General features: G+C 37.5%; 1 protein-coding gene across 4 annotated transcripts in view; it reads left to right on the forward strand.

Annotated features, from left to right (window-relative positions):
* Positions 1-21019, forward strand: part of PPP1R9A (protein phosphatase 1 regulatory subunit 9A) — a 140307-nt gene that overhangs the window by 102975 nt on the left and 16313 nt on the right. For 2 of the 4 annotated variants that reach the window (XM_051612595.1, XM_051612596.1), the window contains exons 7-15: positions 1037-1192; positions 6785-6838; positions 9112-9341; positions 10784-10880; positions 11004-11175; positions 15622-15779; positions 16355-16655; positions 20715-20802; positions 20901-20978. In XM_051612595.1, coding sequence (XP_051468555.1) covers positions 1037-1192; positions 6785-6838; positions 9112-9341; positions 10784-10880; positions 11004-11175; positions 15622-15779; positions 16355-16655; positions 20715-20802; positions 20901-20978 — 1334 coding nt within the window. The remainder of the gene's footprint in view (positions 1-1036; positions 1193-6784; positions 6839-9111; positions 9342-10783; positions 10881-11003; positions 11176-15621; positions 15780-16354; positions 16656-20714; positions 20803-20900; positions 20979-21019) is intronic. The other 2 variants (XM_051612597.1, XM_051612598.1) reach the window with 1 other exon arrangement.

A 21019-nucleotide genomic window follows, 5' to 3' on the forward strand; every position in this document is an offset into this window, starting at 1 on the left:
CTTGAGCAGTTCTGCCAAAATGTTGGTGGTATCACTGTATTAACATGAGAAGGACTGCATCCCTTTCTTCTCCCTTCCTTTTCCATGTATTTTTTGAGTCCCAAGCTTTATAAATCCAGATGTGGCCCTGAGAGAGGTGTTTGCAATTTAATATGTTTGCATAGCCATTTGCTTAGCCTGCAGGCTATTCAGGATCCATATGCTCCCAGAGGCTTCCAGAGGGAGCCCTGCTGATGCCAAGTGGTACTCGGCTACCTCAGGCATGGGTAGAGATGAGCACAGGTGTATGTGCAAAATATTGTCTAGGCAACTTGGGGTTTAATATTGCACACTTTTTCTTTTGTTTAATCTTGATACTGATGGTAGGTTATGATTTTTTTAACTTTTGTCAGCAAAAGAAACACCCTCATTCTCTTGTTTAAAGCTAGCTATAAGCAGCTCCCTATTCAGGGTGAAAATTCAGTAAACACTGACTTCAGTCACTGAACTGGTCTTTAACACTGTTTCGTTTTCCTGCTCCTCTCTTCCTCTGTGAGTTTGACTTTTCTATTGTTAATTTGTTTAAGAAAAAAACAGTGGCTTTTCAAATTCAGCTTGTAATATCACTGGAGAATTAGTGCCTTCAGATGGCTTACAAAAGACTAATAAAGGTCTTGTCAGTTCTATTCTGATTTTGTTTCTGTTTGGAAAAGATTTTATGTTAAATTTGAGATAAATTTGGAGAGGTCTTCCTATGGAAAAGAAGGCCTCATTTGGAAAGGGGTGAAAACCATTGAACTATATAGCCAATAGTCCTTAAGCACTAAGTTTTTAATTACTGTTCTCTCTCTTAATGTTCTGAAATACTATGGTGGAGTTGTGTTTGTTGTTCTTTTTTTGTCTGGTCAAATTCCTAAGTACTGGGAATACAGCTATAGAAAAATATAACCTTTTTTGGATGCAGTGTGCTGTATTTGCACAGTACCTTAATTACTCTTGAAACAGTTTCTGCTTAATAAGAGGATAACTGGAATTTCTTAAATGCTGTAAAATTAAGACAGGGGAATATGCTACAGATGAAGAAGATGAAGACATGGGACCTGTCCTTCCAGGAGGTGACATGGCTATTGAAGTGTTTGATCTCCCTGAAAATGATGACATGTTCTCTCCCAGTGATGTGGACACCAGCAAGCTTGCTCACAAATTCAAAGAGGTAAGTTATAGATCAGAAAATATTCCTGAAATATCTCACTGGAATTAGATTTTGTAGTTATTTCATTGCTTATTGCTTGTTTTTTCTCTTGAATACTTGAGTTGATTTCTAGCTGTTTGTATACTTGGTATTGTTGAATGGCACAGTAGGTTCTGCTTAGAATAAGTAGAACTGTTCTCTGGAGTTGTTTTACCATCAGCTTTTGGGTGACTTGCATTGATGGAAGGTAATGTATAATTTAAGTTTTCAGCACAGATGTTATTCTGCTTCAGCACTAAGTTTTCATTTTTTTGACCAGGAAGACAAAGTATTTGTTAATTAACTACTAGCACGTTGCTTTTTCTTCTCTTTTTCTTTTCTTTTCTTTTTTTTTTTTTCTTTTTTTGACAAGATTCCAATGCAAAATTATTAGGACAACTAAACAGCAAAATGCTAAATTTCAGTGAAAAGGGACATGTGGAGCTCTTCCTACACCATTACACAGTGACTCTTCATTGTACTGCAGTGTCATATGTTTGGCCATGTGTATAGAAAGATGCTGTACTGGGGAAGCAGGCACATTTCAAGCTGGTGTTTTACCAGACCTCTGTGATTGTAGAATTTAGGTAGCATCCACTGGTTCTAACTGAGGCTTGAATCAGTGATACTTGTTTTGGTCATTGAGTTCATGTAACTTAACTTACCAAAGTACTGAGAAGCATTTCCTCTGTATTTTAGGTTATGCTTTTGATCTGGTTTATTTATTAACTTTACTGAATTCTGATGTAAATAAATACATGAAACAATTGGAATTATCTAAGCCCACAGGAATGGGCTGAGTGATGACAATGAAGAACATTATTCTTTTTAAATGCGGTGAAGATGGAAGGGGTGAAAGTAGCCAGAACCTCATAGGAGATTCGAGCAGCAGAGCCCTTCTGGGCCCAGAATGGAGTTTTAAAATGGAAAGGCTACTTTGTTTATCCTTTTTCCCCTGTCCTCTTCCCTCCCCCTCCTTCCACTCAAACCAGACATTTTATTCTCTAAAAATATATTTTTTAATTACTCTCTAGTGAGAGTAACGTATGGAAAGTAATCAGTTGCTGAGCAACTTGTCTTCCCTTTTCTGCTGGTATTCTTTTCATCCTTTGGAGGCCTACTGTTACTGTTCAGTGTTTCCTAAACATTTTTTTAATTTGCTTAAATTATCATTTCCTGACACCATATTTTAAGTTCCTGGTTCTTATGCAAATCAGTATAGTCTTCTCATCTCTAATACTTTCTGATTTTCTAATATTTGGCATCATTGATAGTGATACTTTCTCAAAGTGGTGCCAGTGTACCAAGGCCATACAACACCCAGATGCAGTGATGGACAAGACACTGACCTTTGAATAAATGACCTGTAAACTATGCTTTAGTACCATTAGTTTCCATCAACTTGGGCTATTGCCATACTTGAGTGTGTCCAAGCTGATTTTAAGCTATTTGCAGACCTGTCTGATTTAGTGGCCTCAAAACGCTGGTGCAGAGCAGATCAGGGACTTTGACATCCTCCAGTTTAATTGTAGGTTAGAGCCTGAGAAGGAAACATTAAATGCTCCTGCATGAGAATGGGGTCTTTTTCACTAAGCCACGCAGTTCCTGCTGTTAGGAGCATGCCACTTTTGTTTCACTGATTGTTTTTAACAGTACACAGCTGCATTTTGTTGGCTGCTGCTGAGTGAGTACAAGTATTTTTCTTGGTATTTGCCCTGAATTCTTTCAACACTAAAGGACTTGTTCACGATCACACTGCACAAGCCCACACAGTGTTTTCTGGGATTGTTTTTAAAGAATAACTGTTCTTTCTTGTTTCTTGCAGAGATTAATGAAAGTATTAGACAAGTGGGCTGGGCATAATCTTTAAGCATAATAGTTTGACCTAATTAGTTGAATTCAGTCTTTGCAATGAAAAATGTGCTTACATACTTTGAGAGCACTCTTACTTGAAATGCCTTGCTTTTGGAATGGAAGTCAGATGAGAGATGGGCATTCCTGGTGAATCACTGTACTTCTGCAGGTCTTGTTTTCCTGGATATAAAAAAAAAAGAAAATTTGTACTGATTTTCCTTAACTGCTTTGAAAGAAGGAGCTAGAAGTTTTACTTCAGCTATGATGATTGAAGAGAGGATTTGTAGGGAGAAGGGGCATCTAATGTAAGAATTAGGTATTATATTTCACATCGTAATTAAATACATGAAAAATTGTTTGTTGTTGTTGTCATTATTATTTGTAATAAATATAATTGTTATATAGAAATTTTCAAGGAATTATTAGATTCCATTGGGTACTTTCTTTCCCACTGTACTCTGGATGTTTAACATCTACTAGCTTTTCATCCTATTCTACCATTTGCAGTCTTAGATAAATTCAAGCTATATTTTTGTATATCTTATTTTTAAAAAAATATATAGTTTTGAGGACAATCATATTTTCTAGACATCTTTGCAAAGGCAATATGCCAAAAAATTACTCAAAATGTCTTTTGTTAAAATGAAGCCTTCAGAGTTTTATATTGACTTAGAAAACATAAAAATACAAAATAGTATCTGCCAAGGATCCATCTGGCATTATATGGAACATGGAGTAAGGTGTTTCTGTTCCCCTATTAGAAAACTTGCTTTAAAAGTTTTACCTGGGGAGGCCAGTTTCCTTGCCAAACAACTGACCTTGCCCATTTTTCAGTCTAACCCGTAAATGTATGTATGAATGTATGTATTTCTGACCCATAAATGTTAGTGTTTCTCATCTATTCTGCAAGCATAATTAGTTCTGTCAAAAAAAAAGAAAAAAAAAAAAAGAAAAAAAGAAGCCCAAAATAGATGTCCGGCTACACATTGACCTGTTTGACAGGGAAGTGTCTTTTTTCTTCTGCCTCAGTGGGATCTGCTGCACCATGCACTGATTCAATGATCTGACTGGGTGCTCAGTATTCTTCTTTTTTTTTTTTTGACTTAATAAGAGAGTATAAAAATAACTGTTGAAACCATCTGTACCTGAGCAGATTGTCATTTATGCAACAGTTTGAAGGGGGTTTATATGCATTAATAAGCTGTTTAAATGCTGCTTACTGGTTTGTGGGGTTTTCAGAAGAGAAGGGAATGGACTATAAGCAGGTAGCCTAAGGCTTTGAGACCTGGACTTTTGATTTCATTATAAACTCTACAAAGGGCAAAGTCTGCTCATCCATCCTTCCCCTGATTTTATCTCTTCAAAACAATGAGGCAGCAGAACTAAGCAAAGGCCTGGGCACTTTATAAACACCATAACATTTTGAGATGGTTCTTTCATAATTTTTCACTACTAACAGAAATGGAATTACGAGAAAAAACAGTTCTCAATCTCTGAAAATTGCAAATCAGAGGTTGAACTGAGTAAGCTTAAAAATTCCAAGTAACCTCTTGCAAATGCTAATTAAAGTATCTCCTTAGTTTCCTCTACTATGTGTAATTGGGAAAAGGTATATTTCCTTCTCAGCTTCTGCTCTGCTGGTTGGAGTAGCATCTCTTGCTGTTAACACCAGTTCCAGGGCTGCCAAGTGCCCTGTTCACAGCTGCAGTGGCATCTCTCCATCCTGGACTAGTAGCCCTGCTCTCATGTGGCCCTTGCTCAGGACCCCTGAGTGATCCATGGGTTAGCTCTGTGCTCAGGGCAAGACCACTGCATGTTCCACCTGCTGGTGCGCCTGGTATAGCTCCGCACTTGACAAGTGTCTGTAAACTGTTCTACTCAGTGACTGGTTTAATTTGAAATGAGATCTTACATCTGCTTTCACTGAGCTCTTGAAGATTCATTACACTTCTCAGTGCAAAGTCAAAAAGTGCAAAACGTAAGTAACATCATAGGGACAAGAAGTGACTAGAGTCTCCTCTGGAGACAGTAACTAAGAAATGAGCCATGGAAAGCAGATTCTTCAACTATTCCTCAGGTAGAACTGGATGCATCAGTGTCTCCTTTGTTTCTTCCAGCCTAAGTTCAGTAATTCTCCATCAGAAAGGACTATGTTTATTGACTAGATCAGTTAAGGCTGATGTGCAAACCAAACTGCATCTGAGAGTGTGCAGTGCCTGTGCCAGAAGTGCATTGAAGGGGTCCCATGAAAAAGGAATTTCAAAAGTAGCTTGGCATTTCTCAAAGATACTTGTACTAATTAGCTCTGAGATAGCTCCTGTTATTTTGAAGATTACTCCTCTCCTCCAGAACTTCTCATTTTAATTATTTGTACATTTTTTTACTAACAGTTCAGTATTCATTAATGTAGTCGTTGCTTCACCAGAGATTATAATTTCTAGTTCAGTATAACTCCCTTGTGTACTCCATTAGCTCAACATAAACTATTCCTGAAGGCTCTTGTTAGTCTTGTAAGAGAATTAACCCATGTAAAACATGCTTTTCTGTAGCTCTTCCTGGTATTCATAAATAACAGACAAAGGCTTTATCTCCACTGCAGTGCCAGCTCAGGCTGTAATTCAGATATTGCCTTGCCCTCAACCCAAAATGCCCAAGTCACTGATTCAGATTAAATAGTGCTTTAGATTTAAAGTTTTGAGACCTGTCAGAAGTTGGCACATGCTGCCTGCTTTGAATAACATAGAAGCAGAGTTTCAGGTGCAGACCAGTGCTGAGTGCATGTGTGTGATCATTCCCATTTGGAATAAGGTTATGCTGTTGATGCTACAGTTCCATTCGTACTTCAGAGGGAGCCTGCAAAAAGCAGACCTTTGGGGTAAAACTGAGGATGTGTCAGGGTGTTGCCTAATACATTCAAAGAGCTAATGAGTATTCACTCCACAGGATCAGGCTCATGTAGGTTAGTCCAAAAGAAATTCCCCCAGGAAGTGGGCAGGTGGATGCCAGGTCCTTGGCACTGACCCATTCACTGTGCAGCTCCCCTGTCCCTGGGGCACGCTGCTGGTGATGTAACCGCAGCCTTTAGCACACTGCCTGGCCTGGTAATCTGCTTGCTGTGGTTCTTGTGCTTGAATGCTGCTTCCTGTTGTTTACAGCTTCCCCTTGTAACTGCTCTCAATTGAGATTAGCTAGCTTGAGCAGCATAACTCTAGCTAATAGTGCAGCAGGATAGCATCAGTTTACCTTTTCTCTTGCATGAAATAATTGTGTGGAATCTGGCCTCAGGGTTTTCCTGACTTCTTGAGTTGTTAAATCACTTATTTCCATATTTGTTTTTTTTGTAATGTGCCTGCTTTAATCAATGCAGTGGGACTTTCTGACAACACTGGCATGTATATCACGTTCATATCAGACGAGAGCAAAGCCCAGCAGGATAACATTTTTTTTTTTTTTTTCCTTTTGGTCTCAGCATTAGACATTTGGTTTTGCTAAACAGATTGGATGTTCTGATTTGAAATTATGAGTGGTTAGATGGCATCCTATCTTTAATTAGGTTGCACAGACTGAGTCATTTTGCAAGCTAGACATTTTAATTTACAATCTACTGCACTGCAGCACTCTTCAAGGCCTTCTGCTGTGTAATAAGGTATTCAACTTGCAGCACAGGCTTTAAAAATACTGGAGTACTCTGTGACTTCACTTGTTTATTTTATATTTTAGTTGCAAATCAAACATGCAGTTACAGAAGCTGAAATTCAGAAGCTGAAGACAAAGGTAAGAATCAATCTATGGTTAATACATGCTGGGGTTTTCCTCTCATACAAAATCAGATCTGAAGACATATCTGGATGTGGGTGGAGAAGTCAACATCCTTATTAGAGACTGATTAGGAAGCACAGTGGCTCAGCTAAATCTTGTCTTGGTGTATATTCTCTATTCAAAGTTTCAAGTAAAATCTTAAGTGCTGCTATTAAGAGAAACTGCCAACTTGGGTAGCTTCTGTTAAACATACATTTTAAGGGATATAATAATGCCTAAATGGAAGGTTTCTAGTTTTACAATTCTAATGCATTTTGTCGGCTGTTTAAATTATATTTTGATTGAATATTCAAATCTAGGTTAGTAAGGATTTATTTGCAAGTGATGGTAAAATATCTTGTTTATGTTACTTCCTTTTTTGGCATTATTTGTTAAAAACCTCATTTATTTATAGTTTTTATATACAGTAGAAAAAGAGCTGTTTCATCTTGCTGCGGTTCCTTTTGAATGATACTCTAGAAAGGAAAAAGCTTACCAGTTTAACAGAAAACATCATCTCACAATCGGTAGCTATTTGTTAGATAGAATTTGCTATTGCAATAAAAAGAAATTGTATTTTTTGTAGTAGGATAATCTTTATGGGACCTCAAATCATAATCCATTTGCTGAGTAATATTAGCTTTTATAATGACATCTTTTTGAGTCTGAATACATTATAAAGGAAATAAAAAGACAAAGAGAAAATTGTACTTCAGTAAAATATTTCGGTTGTTATTTCTTTCTAGCAACTATTTGCACAACTGTTATGCACAAAATCGGTGTGTTTTTCATATAATTTACCAAATCTGCATAGATTATTGTTAAAAAAAATTCAGGGTGAATCTGTTTTCTTTAGGGACAGTTCTTGGTTTAGTTCAGAAAGTCAGAAATCTTTGCCCCATTGACTTAATGGCAGTGATGTGTGGGTGTAAACATTCATCCTGCAAATCCCTTTGCAAGATTAAGGTTAATGTTCCTTTTTTTGTTGGAGTTCTTTACCTAGTGTTTGGAAGAGATCTCAAGAAAATGTGGCAAGTTTAGGAATATTGCTAATAAAACTGCAAACAAGTTATTTTCTTTCTGTATGCATCATCTTTGATGCCAGCAGAACTGCCTAGAGCAAATGAAATAGTCTTGATAAGTAAACAAGGATGTTAAGGCATTTTTTGTTTTGCATAAATTCTGTGAGTTAAATATGCAAGCTGCTGAGCCAACCCTGCCTTTACCCAGCACCAAACATTCAGACCTAGAACTAGCTCCTGCTAGGAAGTGAGAAGCCTAGCAAAAAAACTAGCAAATGAGCTAAGGTTTATTATAAACTCCACAGTAAAATCTGAACTTCTATAAAGCCACTTGGAAAAAGTCATTGGACTTCATTGGTGCCAAATAGTGGAACTCACAGTGGAACTGTGATGGAGCAGTGGAGCAGTGCTGATGTGACTGGCAGAATTTGCACCTGAAATCTTCAACAGTGAGGGCATATTTTTCTTTTCATATCAGCTCCTTACAACTCAGTGACCAAGTTTAACAAAAACATGCAAAAAATACTTACAACAGGTTCTCTTTATCCTAGTAGTAGTTCTAGTGTAGTTTCATTATTGGATGCAAACTCTGTGCTTGGTTAAATGAAAAAAGGTTCTAGGTTATGACCTGGTGTTACATTTTGTGTTATACTTCAGCCTCTTTTGTTTGGCTTTCTAGATTAACATTATTACATGAACATAGACTTCGTTAGAATTCAATAGACTTTGTAATTTGGGTAAAAAAAGCAGATCGCTAGATTAGATGCAATTGAGTTTTTCCCTATGGTTTTCTAAATTGTTCCGAAATCAAATGTAGAACCTGGAAATCAGATTCCCTCTAAAATAAGAGTTCTCATTGTATAAAAGTGTGTGAATGTTCTGTAACACCTGACTCAGATGCAGAGAGCAAAATGCAACCCCAGTGCTGATTGCTGCAGTTTGCCTGAACATCCCCTACTGACATTTTTAAAGCATGTTAGTATATCCTAGAGATCATAGGGGCTGCTCTGCCTACACAGAGCAAAGCTTCTATTTCATTTTATGAGGAAGAATAATGTACATATCAGCCTGTGTTCCTTGTCTTTGAATGCTCTTTTCGCTGCTAGCATATTACTTTTATAGCTATTCATTCACTGAATTTCACTATTTATGTTGTTTGAATTCATCCTAAATGATTAGGCTGCACTTTGCATGTTTTTACTGACTGGCATCTCCACCCTTCCTCAGCTGCAGGCTGCTGAGAACGAGAAGGTGAGGTGGGAATTGGAGAAGACCCAACTCCAGCAGAACATTGAGGAGAATAAGGAAAGGATGATGAAATTAGAGAGTTACTGGATTGAGGCCCAAACCCTGTGTCACACGGTGAATGAGCACCTCAAGGAGACGCAAAGCCAGTATCAGGCTCTGGAGAAGAAATATAACAAGGCAAAGAAATTAATCAAGGATTTTCAGCAAAAGTAAGCAGCTTCGCCAGGCTCAGCAAATGACTTAGTGGCCAGATAGGAAACATATATGTGATGTATTTTGAAATATGAAACCCACTATTAAACACCTGTAAGGTAAACATTGTTTTTTCTCTTTTTTTTTTTTCTTTTTTTTTTTTTTTTCTGTGTGTGTGAAAAACACAGGCTCTTTATTATGGAAAAATGTTAGTGGTATTCAAGTCTTAGTTCAGTATTGTTGGATAATAATACTATAACTAAATAAAGACTTAGTATTCCAGGTTGGAATGTTTCAGAATCACTAGATAACTCAATGTCATTGCAAACAATCAAGACTAATCACAGTAAAGCATTTGATTAACAAGATCTGCAGCAATTTATATTGGTATTGTGTCAGCTGGATTCACTCCTGCTGTCTGCTAATGTAACATCAGAAAGAAAATTGTTTTGTTATTTTTTACATTTTATTTTTCTTCTTCTTGTAGATGCCAAGAATGTTTGAGCTGAGTTGAGCTAACTGATGATTTCGTGTGTCCCCCCTGTTTCATGTGGTCCCCTCTCCCCGATGGCTAGCAAGAATAAAAACATCTTATATTTCTATAACAGCTTCCATTTCCCCAAGTTTCTTTTATTGCAGCAACTTTTTCCTTTTCTGCTGAAATATACTCATTAAAAGAAGAAAACTCAAAAACATACAACGTATGCAATATAAAGTAACAGCTGGGAATGCAGAAGTGAATATCCTATACCATTAAAAAGGGTTTTAGATAGTCAGAATGTAATTTCCCATCTTGGAATTTGTGACTGTTCCAGAACTAGCTGGCATTATATGTGCTTTCTATCACTAATGTCTTAGATTTTCAAAAATAAGAAGAAATAGGGAAAATAGGTAGAACGAGCTTGGATAGCCTTTCTGTTATTCTTATACTTTATATTAGTAAAATATCTAGGCAGTTGTTTAAAACTATTTCAGACTCCTGAAGTCATCTAACAAATTTCCTTATAGTTTACTAGAAAATGAGCTTTGTACCTGGAAACTTAGGAATGTCCTTTCTGTGAAGGCTGCAGTCATACTCTAATCAAATACTGGTTTTGCTCCATCTCCTACAACAAAGCACAGCATAAACTAAGCTACTGTTGTTTTAATTGTAAATACAGGTGATGAAAAAATTAGTTTAACTGTTCTGATTATCAGTTAAAACAACTGAGATTTTTTTTTCAGATAAATTCCTCTTACCATTTTTGTAAATTCTCCTAGCATATTCACCTAGATTATGTAGTTATTTAGGTTTTTATCCTAATTACAGTTTCATACTTCTTACTAGGTTAGTAATAAAATATTTGTTAAGGACAGATTTTTCTGATGCATAGCTTAAGATATATCAGAACATTTTATTTCCTGTTTGAATCTGATTGATTTGATGACAGCAAATACATCTTATTTTTTTTCCCCTAAGAGAACTTGACTTCATCAAACGCCAGGAAGCTGAACGAAAGAAAATAGAAGATTTGGAAAAAGCACACCTTGCAGAGGTCCAAGGCTTACAAGCTCGTGTAAGTAGTACTTACTCTCATATTTGTTGAATGAGACAATTCTGTCTGATATTCTGGAAAACCCTGTATCTTGCAGAGGGGTGTGTGTGTCTTACGGGTAACACTGTGTTGTATTTCTTTCAGATACGAGATTTGGAAGCAGAAGTTTTCAGGCTCATGAAGCAAAACGGGAGCCAGGTTAACAACAACAACAACATTTTTGAAAGGCAGACATCTTTTGGAGAAGTCTCTAGAGGAGACCCAGTGGAAAATCTAGATACCAAGCAAGTGTCCTGCCTGGATGGCTTAAATCAAGGTTTGTTTGAACCAAACCATAACTTATATCAATATGTATGTAAATAGCATGGTTACAATTTAAGATTTAAAAGAAACAATTCATAATGTGGAGATGTTGTTATTTTTCTGAAATTTAGTATCTAATGACAACTGTACCAGGGTTCTACCAAATAATGCCAATATAGAGTCCCAGAATAGCTGTACAATATATATTCTTAAAGAAATGGAAGTGACTAAGTGCTAATAAAGCAAAGATTGTTATTGATTTCCTAAAGCTTTCAGTGGGATGTCATCAACAGTTAGGTTTAATTCAATGCTTCTGTTATGTTAACTAAGTAGGACCAAATTGTATTTTCTCTTGTGTTCCTAAATCTGTCTTTAATTACCCAGCCACCAAAGATCAAACAAGAACAAAGTCACCAGAATGAGAAAAACAATGTTAAATCTATCATTTTGAATGGATCTCTGCAGGTTCTGATCTCACCTTGTTACAGGCATCAAAAGGAACCATGTAGGTGGCACTCACCATTTCTCAGGATGGAACCTTTTGTGAATAAAATGCCAATTCTTTCTTAGCACATTAATTAAAAATCCTATTCAGCTGTAGCACAGCTGGATTTACAACATAAACTTGTAAGACTTTGTTCTACATCACCAAAGAGCCGAAGCAATTTGTGGCAACAGAGATCTGGATAGGTGCTGTCAGCATGGTGACTGTAGCCTTTACTTGTTTTGCACAGAAAGGATAAATCCCATTTTTCAGGCTGTGCCAGTGAAAACACACACATAATTAAATTATTTCCACAGCTTTAGTTCTGTGATTGTAAAATGGCTCCTCACTCTTAAAGTACATGCAGAATTAAAGCACGTTTTGGGTCTTCAGCCGTGGAACAAAATTGCTTGGTGCAGGAGCAATACTTACCATGTGTTTAGTAACTTCTGTGAAATCAGAGGTTTGTAGGTGTTTGGATTCTGACAAGGGAGCACCAGACCCTGTTCCTGTACAGATTTTAATTTTCAGTAAGCTATAGTATTACTTGTTATTCTGGTGAAAAAAATACATTACATTACCAAGTAAATTAATTTCTAGCAAGCACGGAGATGTTTTATTAAAATTGATATTTAGCAGTTATTTCATGTGTGAACCCAACTGAATATTGCTCTACAGAAAGATCAATATTAATTACATTATACACAAAGTATGTGTATAAAAGAAGTAGTCCTGTTGAAATGGTATTCGGGTGATCTGCAGACCTTGTGGAATTGATTTCCCTGAAGCTTCACAGAGCTATTTCTTTCTAGCAAGTGTTTATTGTTCTGAAATCTCTGAAGTTCAGAAGGAGTTGTCAGGATGACAAGAAAATCTGTATTTTTTGACATAGAGACTAAATAAGTGTTTATTTAATACTTAAAATCCTCTTAACAGAAGTACTGTCAGCAGTTTGCATTAGGAGAAGAAAGTGTGTTTCCTTTACCTGACTCACAAGAATCATGGTTACACGTACTGTTGTAACAATGTCAACACATACTTGTGGCTCAAGAGCTGAAATCCAGGAATTTCTACATTTAAAAAAAAATAATTTGTGAATTTTTTCCTAAAAATTTGAAGAGTCGTAAGGCATTAAAACTCTGCATGTCAGTACTTTCAAATTATATTTCTCAATTGATACATTTGCATTACTGTTGAAATGGGAGACTCTACACCATCCCTGCCTTTGTCCAGCTGCCTGGTTCTGCCTCTTCCATTACCCTCTTCCAGCACTTACACACTTCTGTGCACACACTGATTCACTGAAACAACAGAAAACTGATCTAAGAGGGGAAAAGGTTGGAGTATCAGGCCAAAATTGGATAGTTTCTCCTGGGTCAATAATTTGAATCAGGAAGCTACAGTCGAAATCCTGGAGAGGTTGGGAGGGTGTCTCTCAGAAAGGGTTGGAACAGCATGAGGGAGAGCAAAAGCTTTCCATTTTGGTGGTGGTAGGTCACTGAGTGGTTCCACCTTAGTGAAATCACATTCTCTGAGACTGAAGGTCTGGATGCCATGGAAAGCAATGGGAAAAATTTCAGCTTTGCTCAAGTTGGTCGGAGTTTCTTCATTGGCTTCAGTGAGGCTAAGAGGTCTCTGTTTATATTTGTTTAAAGCAAAAATGTCTGTAAGATCAGCTTCTAATTAATCAGTTTGTTATGGCTCTGTCAGGCCCCTTGCTGGTGGGTGGGGGGGAGGGGGATGCAGCCTGTGAGAGCCTTGGGAGTGCACTTGTTTTGTTATTTAGCTGCACACTGATGTCATAAGAATAGGAATTACTATGTTGTTGGAGCAGCCACCAAGCACGTACCTGTTTTTCTCTTGGCCATATATGACTTTTCTTTTTAACCTTTAGGGCCATACTAGTCTTATTCAGGGTTTTCAACAGATTTCCCTAGCCCTTCCTTTTTCTGTTAAATAGGAATACCTCTGGCGTTGAGGTATTGGAGCGAGCCCAGAGAAGGACAGTAGAGCTGGAAAAGAATCTGGAGCACAAGTCTTATGAGGAGTGGCTGAGGGAACTGGGGGTGTTCAGTCTGGAGATGAGGAGGCTGAGAGGAGACCTTATTGCTTTCTACAACTCCCTGAAAGGAAGTTGGAATGAGAGGGAAATCGGTCTCATCTCCCAAGTAACAAGTGATGAAACAAGAAGAAACAGCCTCAAGTGGTGCCAGAGGAGTTTTAGATTGGATATTAGAAGAAGCTTCTTGACTGAAAGGGTTGCTAAACTGGAACAGGCTGCCCAGGGAGGTGGTTGAATCACCATCCCTAGAGGAATTTAAAGGCCATGTAGATGTGGTGCTCAGAGACCTGGTTTAGCACTGACTCAGTAGAGTTAGGTTAACAATTGCCTTGTTGATCTTAAAAATCTTTCCCAACAAGAACAATTCTGTGATTCTGTGGGTGCAGTACTTAGACAAATAAGTAAGTCTAGTGGATTCTGGTTTAATTTGTACTATGAGGATTGGGGGGGGGGGGGAAAGAAAGGTAAAACCATAAAGAATCTATTCCCTGTTGGTGTAAAATGCAAAAACACCTTTTAAAATGTGTTTTGTCTTCCTGCGGCTTTGTAAAATGTTACATTTGTTGAAATGCTCAGATTCCATTTTGAGTGGATGATTGATAGCTAAGAAAAGTGCAGTTATGGTGGCTCTATTTGGCTCTATGTCATATATAAAACATTTAGTATACTTTGCTCACAGGACATTCAGGAATACAGTGGCTTTGAACCTAGGCAGGTAAGATGGTTTCATTGTTCCATTTTTTATATTAAATATTTCTCCATTTATCACACAACGGTATTTGGGCAGTAGATGAAAAGGGAAAGATCTGAAACTCCTTTCCATTTAAAACAAAAGAAGTAGGTTTTCATCATTTTTCCAGCAGAAAATATGTACTATATATCTATACAAATATGGATATTTATATATATATATTATATATATATATACTATATCCACACAATATAGTAGTTTTTCTAATCAGGGAGAACCAGAGTCCCTTTGCTCTTGTACAGCTCATGGCCTTCCCATTTCTGCCTTGAGCAGCTGTGATTCAGAGTACTTTTCTTGGACCTTCTGGATGGATTAATTTCATTTTCACTGTCATGATAAACTTTATGCAACATCACTAACAGCTGGTTGCAGTGAAAATACATTTCAGCACTCGTGGTTCTTCCTGAAAAGCTGTAACACTGCCTTGCTAATGATTTTGCCCAAGTGTGTTGCTGTTGGAAAGTTGAAACCAGACAACTGCAGTAGATGGTGACAATCACAGTAATGATTGCATCCCCTTGACTTCTGGTTAATGAAAGGGGCTTGGCAGTGTCTTCTGGTGTGATCCAAGTGCAAGTGAGACAAGGCTGTATTTGTGTTAGGTCACTCATATAAATCTCTTTGTAAGAGGGACCACAATGGTTGATGCTGACAGAGATGTTTTACTTCAGAGTTCAAAGGTTCAAAGGACTATGTGGCAAGGGAGGATGTAACAAGTGAGACTGACAAGTGCTAATAAAAAGATGCTTTTACTTGCAGATGGATGGAGGGGAGCAACAGGGGCACCTTATTTGTATTGTCACATAGAACTTTGAACAAAACAATCCAGGGAAGAATTGGGATTCCTCTCTGCTCTCCCCTCCTGAGGTTGACAGTGTGATAGAAGAAGCAACCTGTTTCACTGGAGGTGCAAAGGAATGAGTTTAACACTTGTGTCATAATCCTGTGGAAGGCTGCCTGTAAAGCAATCCAATCACAAATGGTTGGCTATCTGATTGTTCGGGTACAACCTGTATCACTCTCTGTGTGTACTTAAACAGTTACAAAGATACAGGTACAAGTAAAAGATGTAAAGTGCATGTACTCACAATTGCAGGCACTGTCTTAGGAAAAAGTAGTCAGATTCTTCTGTTAAATAGCATCAAATCCTATGTCCATACAGATTTCAATGAAGCAGTGCCAGAAACAGAGAGACTGGACTCCAAAGCTCTGAAGACTCGAGCTCAGCTTTCAGTGAAGAACAAGCGACAGAGGCCTTCTAGAACAAGGCTGTATGACAGCATCAGTTCAACTGATGGAGAGGACAGCCTTGAACGAAAGGTGAGAAGGACTCTACCCTCTCTATCAGGCTTCCTATGGAGTGCTAGGTTGCCCCTGTAAGTAATTTTATCCTCTGTCTTTGTCCTGTCATCGTAGCACAGGCAGTATTTATCCTTCTGTGGCCAGTATGCTATGTATAACCTTGAGTGATGTGCAAGTCCAGTCTCTTTTGAGTCAACACACCTGTTTTGTTGTGTTTTTTTCTTGTGGCTTTTTTTTTTTAACAGGAATCCTGGGCTTCCTGATTTATGTGTGCTTTATAATGCCGAGTGGGTCCTTTCATTTATGCAGGAGGTGAAAGGAATTTGAATTGTGCATTCCTCTATTTGTTAACTTGTTAACACAGTTGATACGATATTCACTCGTTGTTTTGTCTTATTCCAACTTCTGTCTGAAAGCAAATATCAATAAACAACACTGTGTGTGGTATCAAAAGGTAATAGCATGTATTGTTAAAGCATTTCATACAAATATAAGGCTAAATAATGAATAAAAGAATTGCATGTTCAAAGTAAACCTTGCTCTGATTGGTTACTAAATGGTATAACCTGCTTTATAATCTCTTATACCAACAGCCGTCAAACAGTTACAGTAGTCCCATGCACATTTCAAAATCACCACTGCCCTTTTGCATGAGAGCATCCTCACCAGCATCAGATTCTGGTGCTTCCTCCCTCTCCCCTGTGGCTAGCAGTGCAGCAATCTCACTTGACAACCTAACTGAAAACCAAGAAGAAGGACAGCACCGCAAAGGAGGTGTCCTTCCCCCACATGCTCGGGGAGACACTCCACTTTCCTCTCCTTCAAAATCTGGGCACAGCTCTGAAGCATCTCCTTTGCATCACCCAGCTGGCAGGAAAATTTTACAGTATAAAGGTATTACTATTTTTTACAATAAATTGATACATAATTTTGCTCACTTAAATCTACTTTATAAACTTCTGTTGTGTAGTAGGACGTTAGCTACTAGAAGGCCATAATCTCGTAACTTATTTTGCCTACCTGGAAGTAAAAAAAATTACCGATCACCTTATATGACGGTATAAGAAAACAACAAAATATAAAATCAGTTTGGTAATGGCTTCCTTTCCAACGAAAACCATTCTATGATGATTCTATTTTTTTCTTCTTTCTTAGAACTCACTGAAAATAGCTAGGGAGAAATTGCCTATAAGAAAATACTGTATTTTGTTTAAAAACAAAACAACAACAACAACAACAAAAATTATTGGACCTTGGGACTTTCCTGTACCAGAAGCATGCTAAACACAGTGTACTTACTTGAATTATGTGATTTTGGCACTGCTAGAGGGGATTTTTTGGGTGGTGGAGAAAGGAGTGTAATGCAAGAATAATGGTTTGTAGCTTTTAATGGCTGAGAGGTGGCATAGTCTACACTAAACAAGAGGTTAGTGCCTAGGAGACTTTTCTTTTACAGAAAAAAATATATTAATAATTTGGAGGGGAGGTTGCCCACATTGTTATTTATTTAATTCAGCTTCTTTAAATGTAAGCTGGATAAAATATGATGCAGTCATTCCTAGGTCAGGTACGTATCTTAGATACCGGTTTATTAAATGCATTAACAATACAATATGGCACAGAATATTGAGCCCTGCTTTTCAGATGCCTTGTGAAGTCAAAATTAGCATTTTACACAACTTCAGCGTTCTTAACTATGCACCTTGCATTCTCTAACTGTCACATTAGCTAAAATACATTATAAAAATGGTTTAGAAGTGAGGACTGCAGGAATAGATCTGGTTAGATTCATAACAGACTTTGGCTTACTTAAATTAACTGCAAAGAACAATTTGTTGAGGATATTTATTTGTCTGTGTGTCTGAAAATAAACCGGTGATTCACAACCTCTTTTTCCTTCATCTTCCTACAGGGATTTCACACAGATTCCTAAGACTAATCAAGTTTTTTTTAATAGATCAGGATAGGTTAATATATGCTAGCATTTTTACATGGGTTCTAAAATTACTAGTCTAATTGCATAGTTGATAGTTGTATGATAATGAATCAAAGTTATATTCATTTTGTAAGTTGTATTATATCTTGTAAGTAAAAATAAGAGTATGAACATAAGAATGTGACTTTCAAGCTCATACTAAAGCTTGAATGGGTGATTGGTGTACCAGTGAAGTCATAAATCCTGCTTTTCCAACTGATGTATGTAAAATACATTGGTAAAAATTCAGTGGAGACTAGCCTTGTAGCATAAGGAATAGGGTATTATATTCTAGCCACTCTATCACTCTTTCCAATTTAGGTTTGAAAAATAATCTGTCTAAATATTGGCATCATGCTTTCCCCACTGTGAACATTAAGCAAACAACCAGTGCTTTCCAGATTCTGATTAGTACATGAAAATTAAACCAGAGCAATTTCATTTCAAGTGGAAAATTTGCATTTAAAAAGCCCTACAAAAAAGGGGCAAATCCTAAAGCAGTTGTTAGGCAACATGTCTGGTAGCATACTATTTTAATTGATTATTAATTTGGCTGTCAAATAATTTACAGGTCAGAAAATAAAAAGGGCCATTCTGTCTGTTCTGTGTGTTCAGGTGGGGTTTTTTAGAGGTAGAACGAGCACATCTGTGGACGCGTGTGTGTACATTGATTGTCCTCTCATTAGCAAAAGTGAGCATTAGCAAGCTCACACTTGTCTGTGTTTTTTTTATGAGATCCTGCAGTGTTGTGGGAAGAGCTGAAGTGGCAGGAGATCAGTTTCACTGCAAAATTATGAGGAATTTTGTTTTTTCTTTCTTGATTATTTTCTTCAGTTCTGCCTGGTTTGTGCAAGAGCATCCTTTGACAGGGCAGCCAGGGTGACCCCTGTGGTCAGTATTCTGCTGATGTGCGGCCAGCTGCAACGGGTTTGTGACCTTGGGCACAAAAGTTAGGTCTAGTCTCCTTTCACATCCATCAGCCACAGATTATTTACACTGGCTCCTTGAGGCTCAAAGTGATGGATTAATCAGCTTCCATGTGATTCATTCTGAGGACCAGCCTCTCCCTTACCCTCTCTGAAGAACTGCAAAGAGTCAGGGAAGATCCACCCATCCAGGGTGATCAAAGTCCCCTTTTGCACTGTGTACCTCCTTGTGTGCAAGAGTCTAGATTCAAATCTATTCAGCTGCTGAAGCTGGTTTTGGGATCTAGCCTATCCATCCTCCACTGCATCCTAGAGCTAGCATGTTTTACCTAGCAAATTGTCATTATTCAGAGGGTCTTGGCTGGTCCAAGCTGCGTGGGAGCGGGAGTATAGTGGTACAAGAGCCCGAACAGAAATTTGCCATGCCAGGGAGCTGCTGCATGTCCTTCCTGAGTTCTCTAAGTTGTTTCTTCTACTGCAGCAGCAAAACCTTCAACTTTAGTTATTTGCCCACCACAAAAGCAGTGGACCTTACAGTTTTGTTACTTTCATTAGGAAGCTTCTCAAACAAGCTTACCACCCCCTGGCCCCCAACCTTCACTTGCCTGTGAATAACTCGAGTGAAAATAAACATAATGACTTTTATTTTTGTAAGTGGCAATTTTGAGAGTGGTTAAATTAGAAGTATGCATTAAAGGTGAAAGAGGAACCATAAGAGGAGACAGGAGAGGAGTGTGCATAGTGTGCATTGCCTACAGCTCTCTTTGCCATCCCTGAGAAGTGAATGTCTTCTCAGGAGACTTCTCCTTCCTTTTGTCATTCTTCATTAATTTTTCTTGTTTGCTTTTTTGACATGAGGTTACTTGTCACTTGTTCTTGAATGTTTTTTTAACATAAGGACTTAATGTTGGTAGATAGTATGGCTTTTAAGAGTGTGGGTATTGCAACAGGCTTATTCTACTGCTTTTCCCTGCACTTATGAACCAGTTGTGCATTAAGTTTTCACTTGAATCAAAACTTGGCCAAATACTATCCACAAAACAACGTACCAAGTTCTGTACACATAGCTGACTGTCCTGTGATAGTGCTGTGGTATTAGGGGTTGATTCTGAGAGCTTAATTTATGTCAGCTACTGTAGGAGAAATCCTCAAACCCAGCAGTGCTTTCCATGAAGAGTCACTGTAGATCTCAGGTCACATTGTAAAAGTCACCAAATCCCAAGTGACATGAATGACTGAACTTCATTTGCTTCGCCTAGGTTATCTGAGAATACTCCTTATGTTTAAGAATCACAGAATCTTTGTCTGAATTTTTCAACTGCAGTGTTTTCTTTTAGCTTTCACACAGACTTCACAGGATGTTTTGCAGACTCGGGTTCATTGTTTCAGCTTTATAGGTTGTACAGTCTGTTTCCTCTTAGGCTTTAATAGTGTTCATAGAAGAGATCAAAAATTAGTAGACTTCTCAGGGCAAATTTATTAACTAAGCTACTTTTAATTTATTTTTTTTTAAATTCAGGATAGTTGGATTTCAAGTTAAATGTTTATTAACAAAGATCATCAAGATAAACAGATTACTACTACCTAGCATGTCCATTGTAAAAGGTACCCTTGGCTCCAAATTTGATGAAAGTATTTCAGGAGACTTTTTGGAAGTAAAGCATACATAACAAATGAATTCTGTAAAAGGAAACTTAAGGGGCTACTGCTAAGTTTAAAATTTGGTTCACTGTAATGTTTTATCTCTAAATTTTTTTGTGTTGTTCAACTTACTGCATATTCATTAAAACTCAAGCACAGTTAACTTTTCGTCAATTAAAATAAGATTTCTTAATGAGATTAAGATTTCAAATTCTGAAAGTATTTTATTCCTCTTCACACCATCTTCTTAGAAGAACTAACCGAAATAAATTGTGTACTCACATGTGTGTACATGTATGCCTATCTAATTAAGAAAATAATACACAAACTGTTCTGGATGGAAAGTGGGATAGCTATCAGTAGCAATTAAAAATAATAATGTACGTTCTTCCATGTACAAATGTGTCCTAGATGGTGCCACATGTGCTCAGGCAGCAAGAACAACTAGCCCGACTATAGGGCATACAGAAAAACTAAAGCGAAAACTTGCAGATCTTGGGTAAGCATTTTGTTATTTAAAATACTTATTTTTTTCCTTAAAAGAATTGAAAGTAAAATTTCAGAGATGTTTCCTGATGTTTTCTAATATTTTCGTAGGGCTCCGTTGAGAAGGAGTTCAAACAAGGGCAAGAAGCGGAAAGAGAAAGAAGCTATGAGGGTGACCTGTGGCAGTAGGTAAGGGTAAAAGATAGAAGGTGCAAGAAAGGATATGCCAG

Source organism: Apus apus, chromosome 2 (genome assembly GCF_020740795.1).
Source record: "Apus apus isolate bApuApu2 chromosome 2, bApuApu2.pri.cur, whole genome shotgun sequence".
NCBI classification, from domain to species: domain Eukaryota; kingdom Metazoa; phylum Chordata; class Aves; order Apodiformes; family Apodidae; genus Apus; species Apus apus.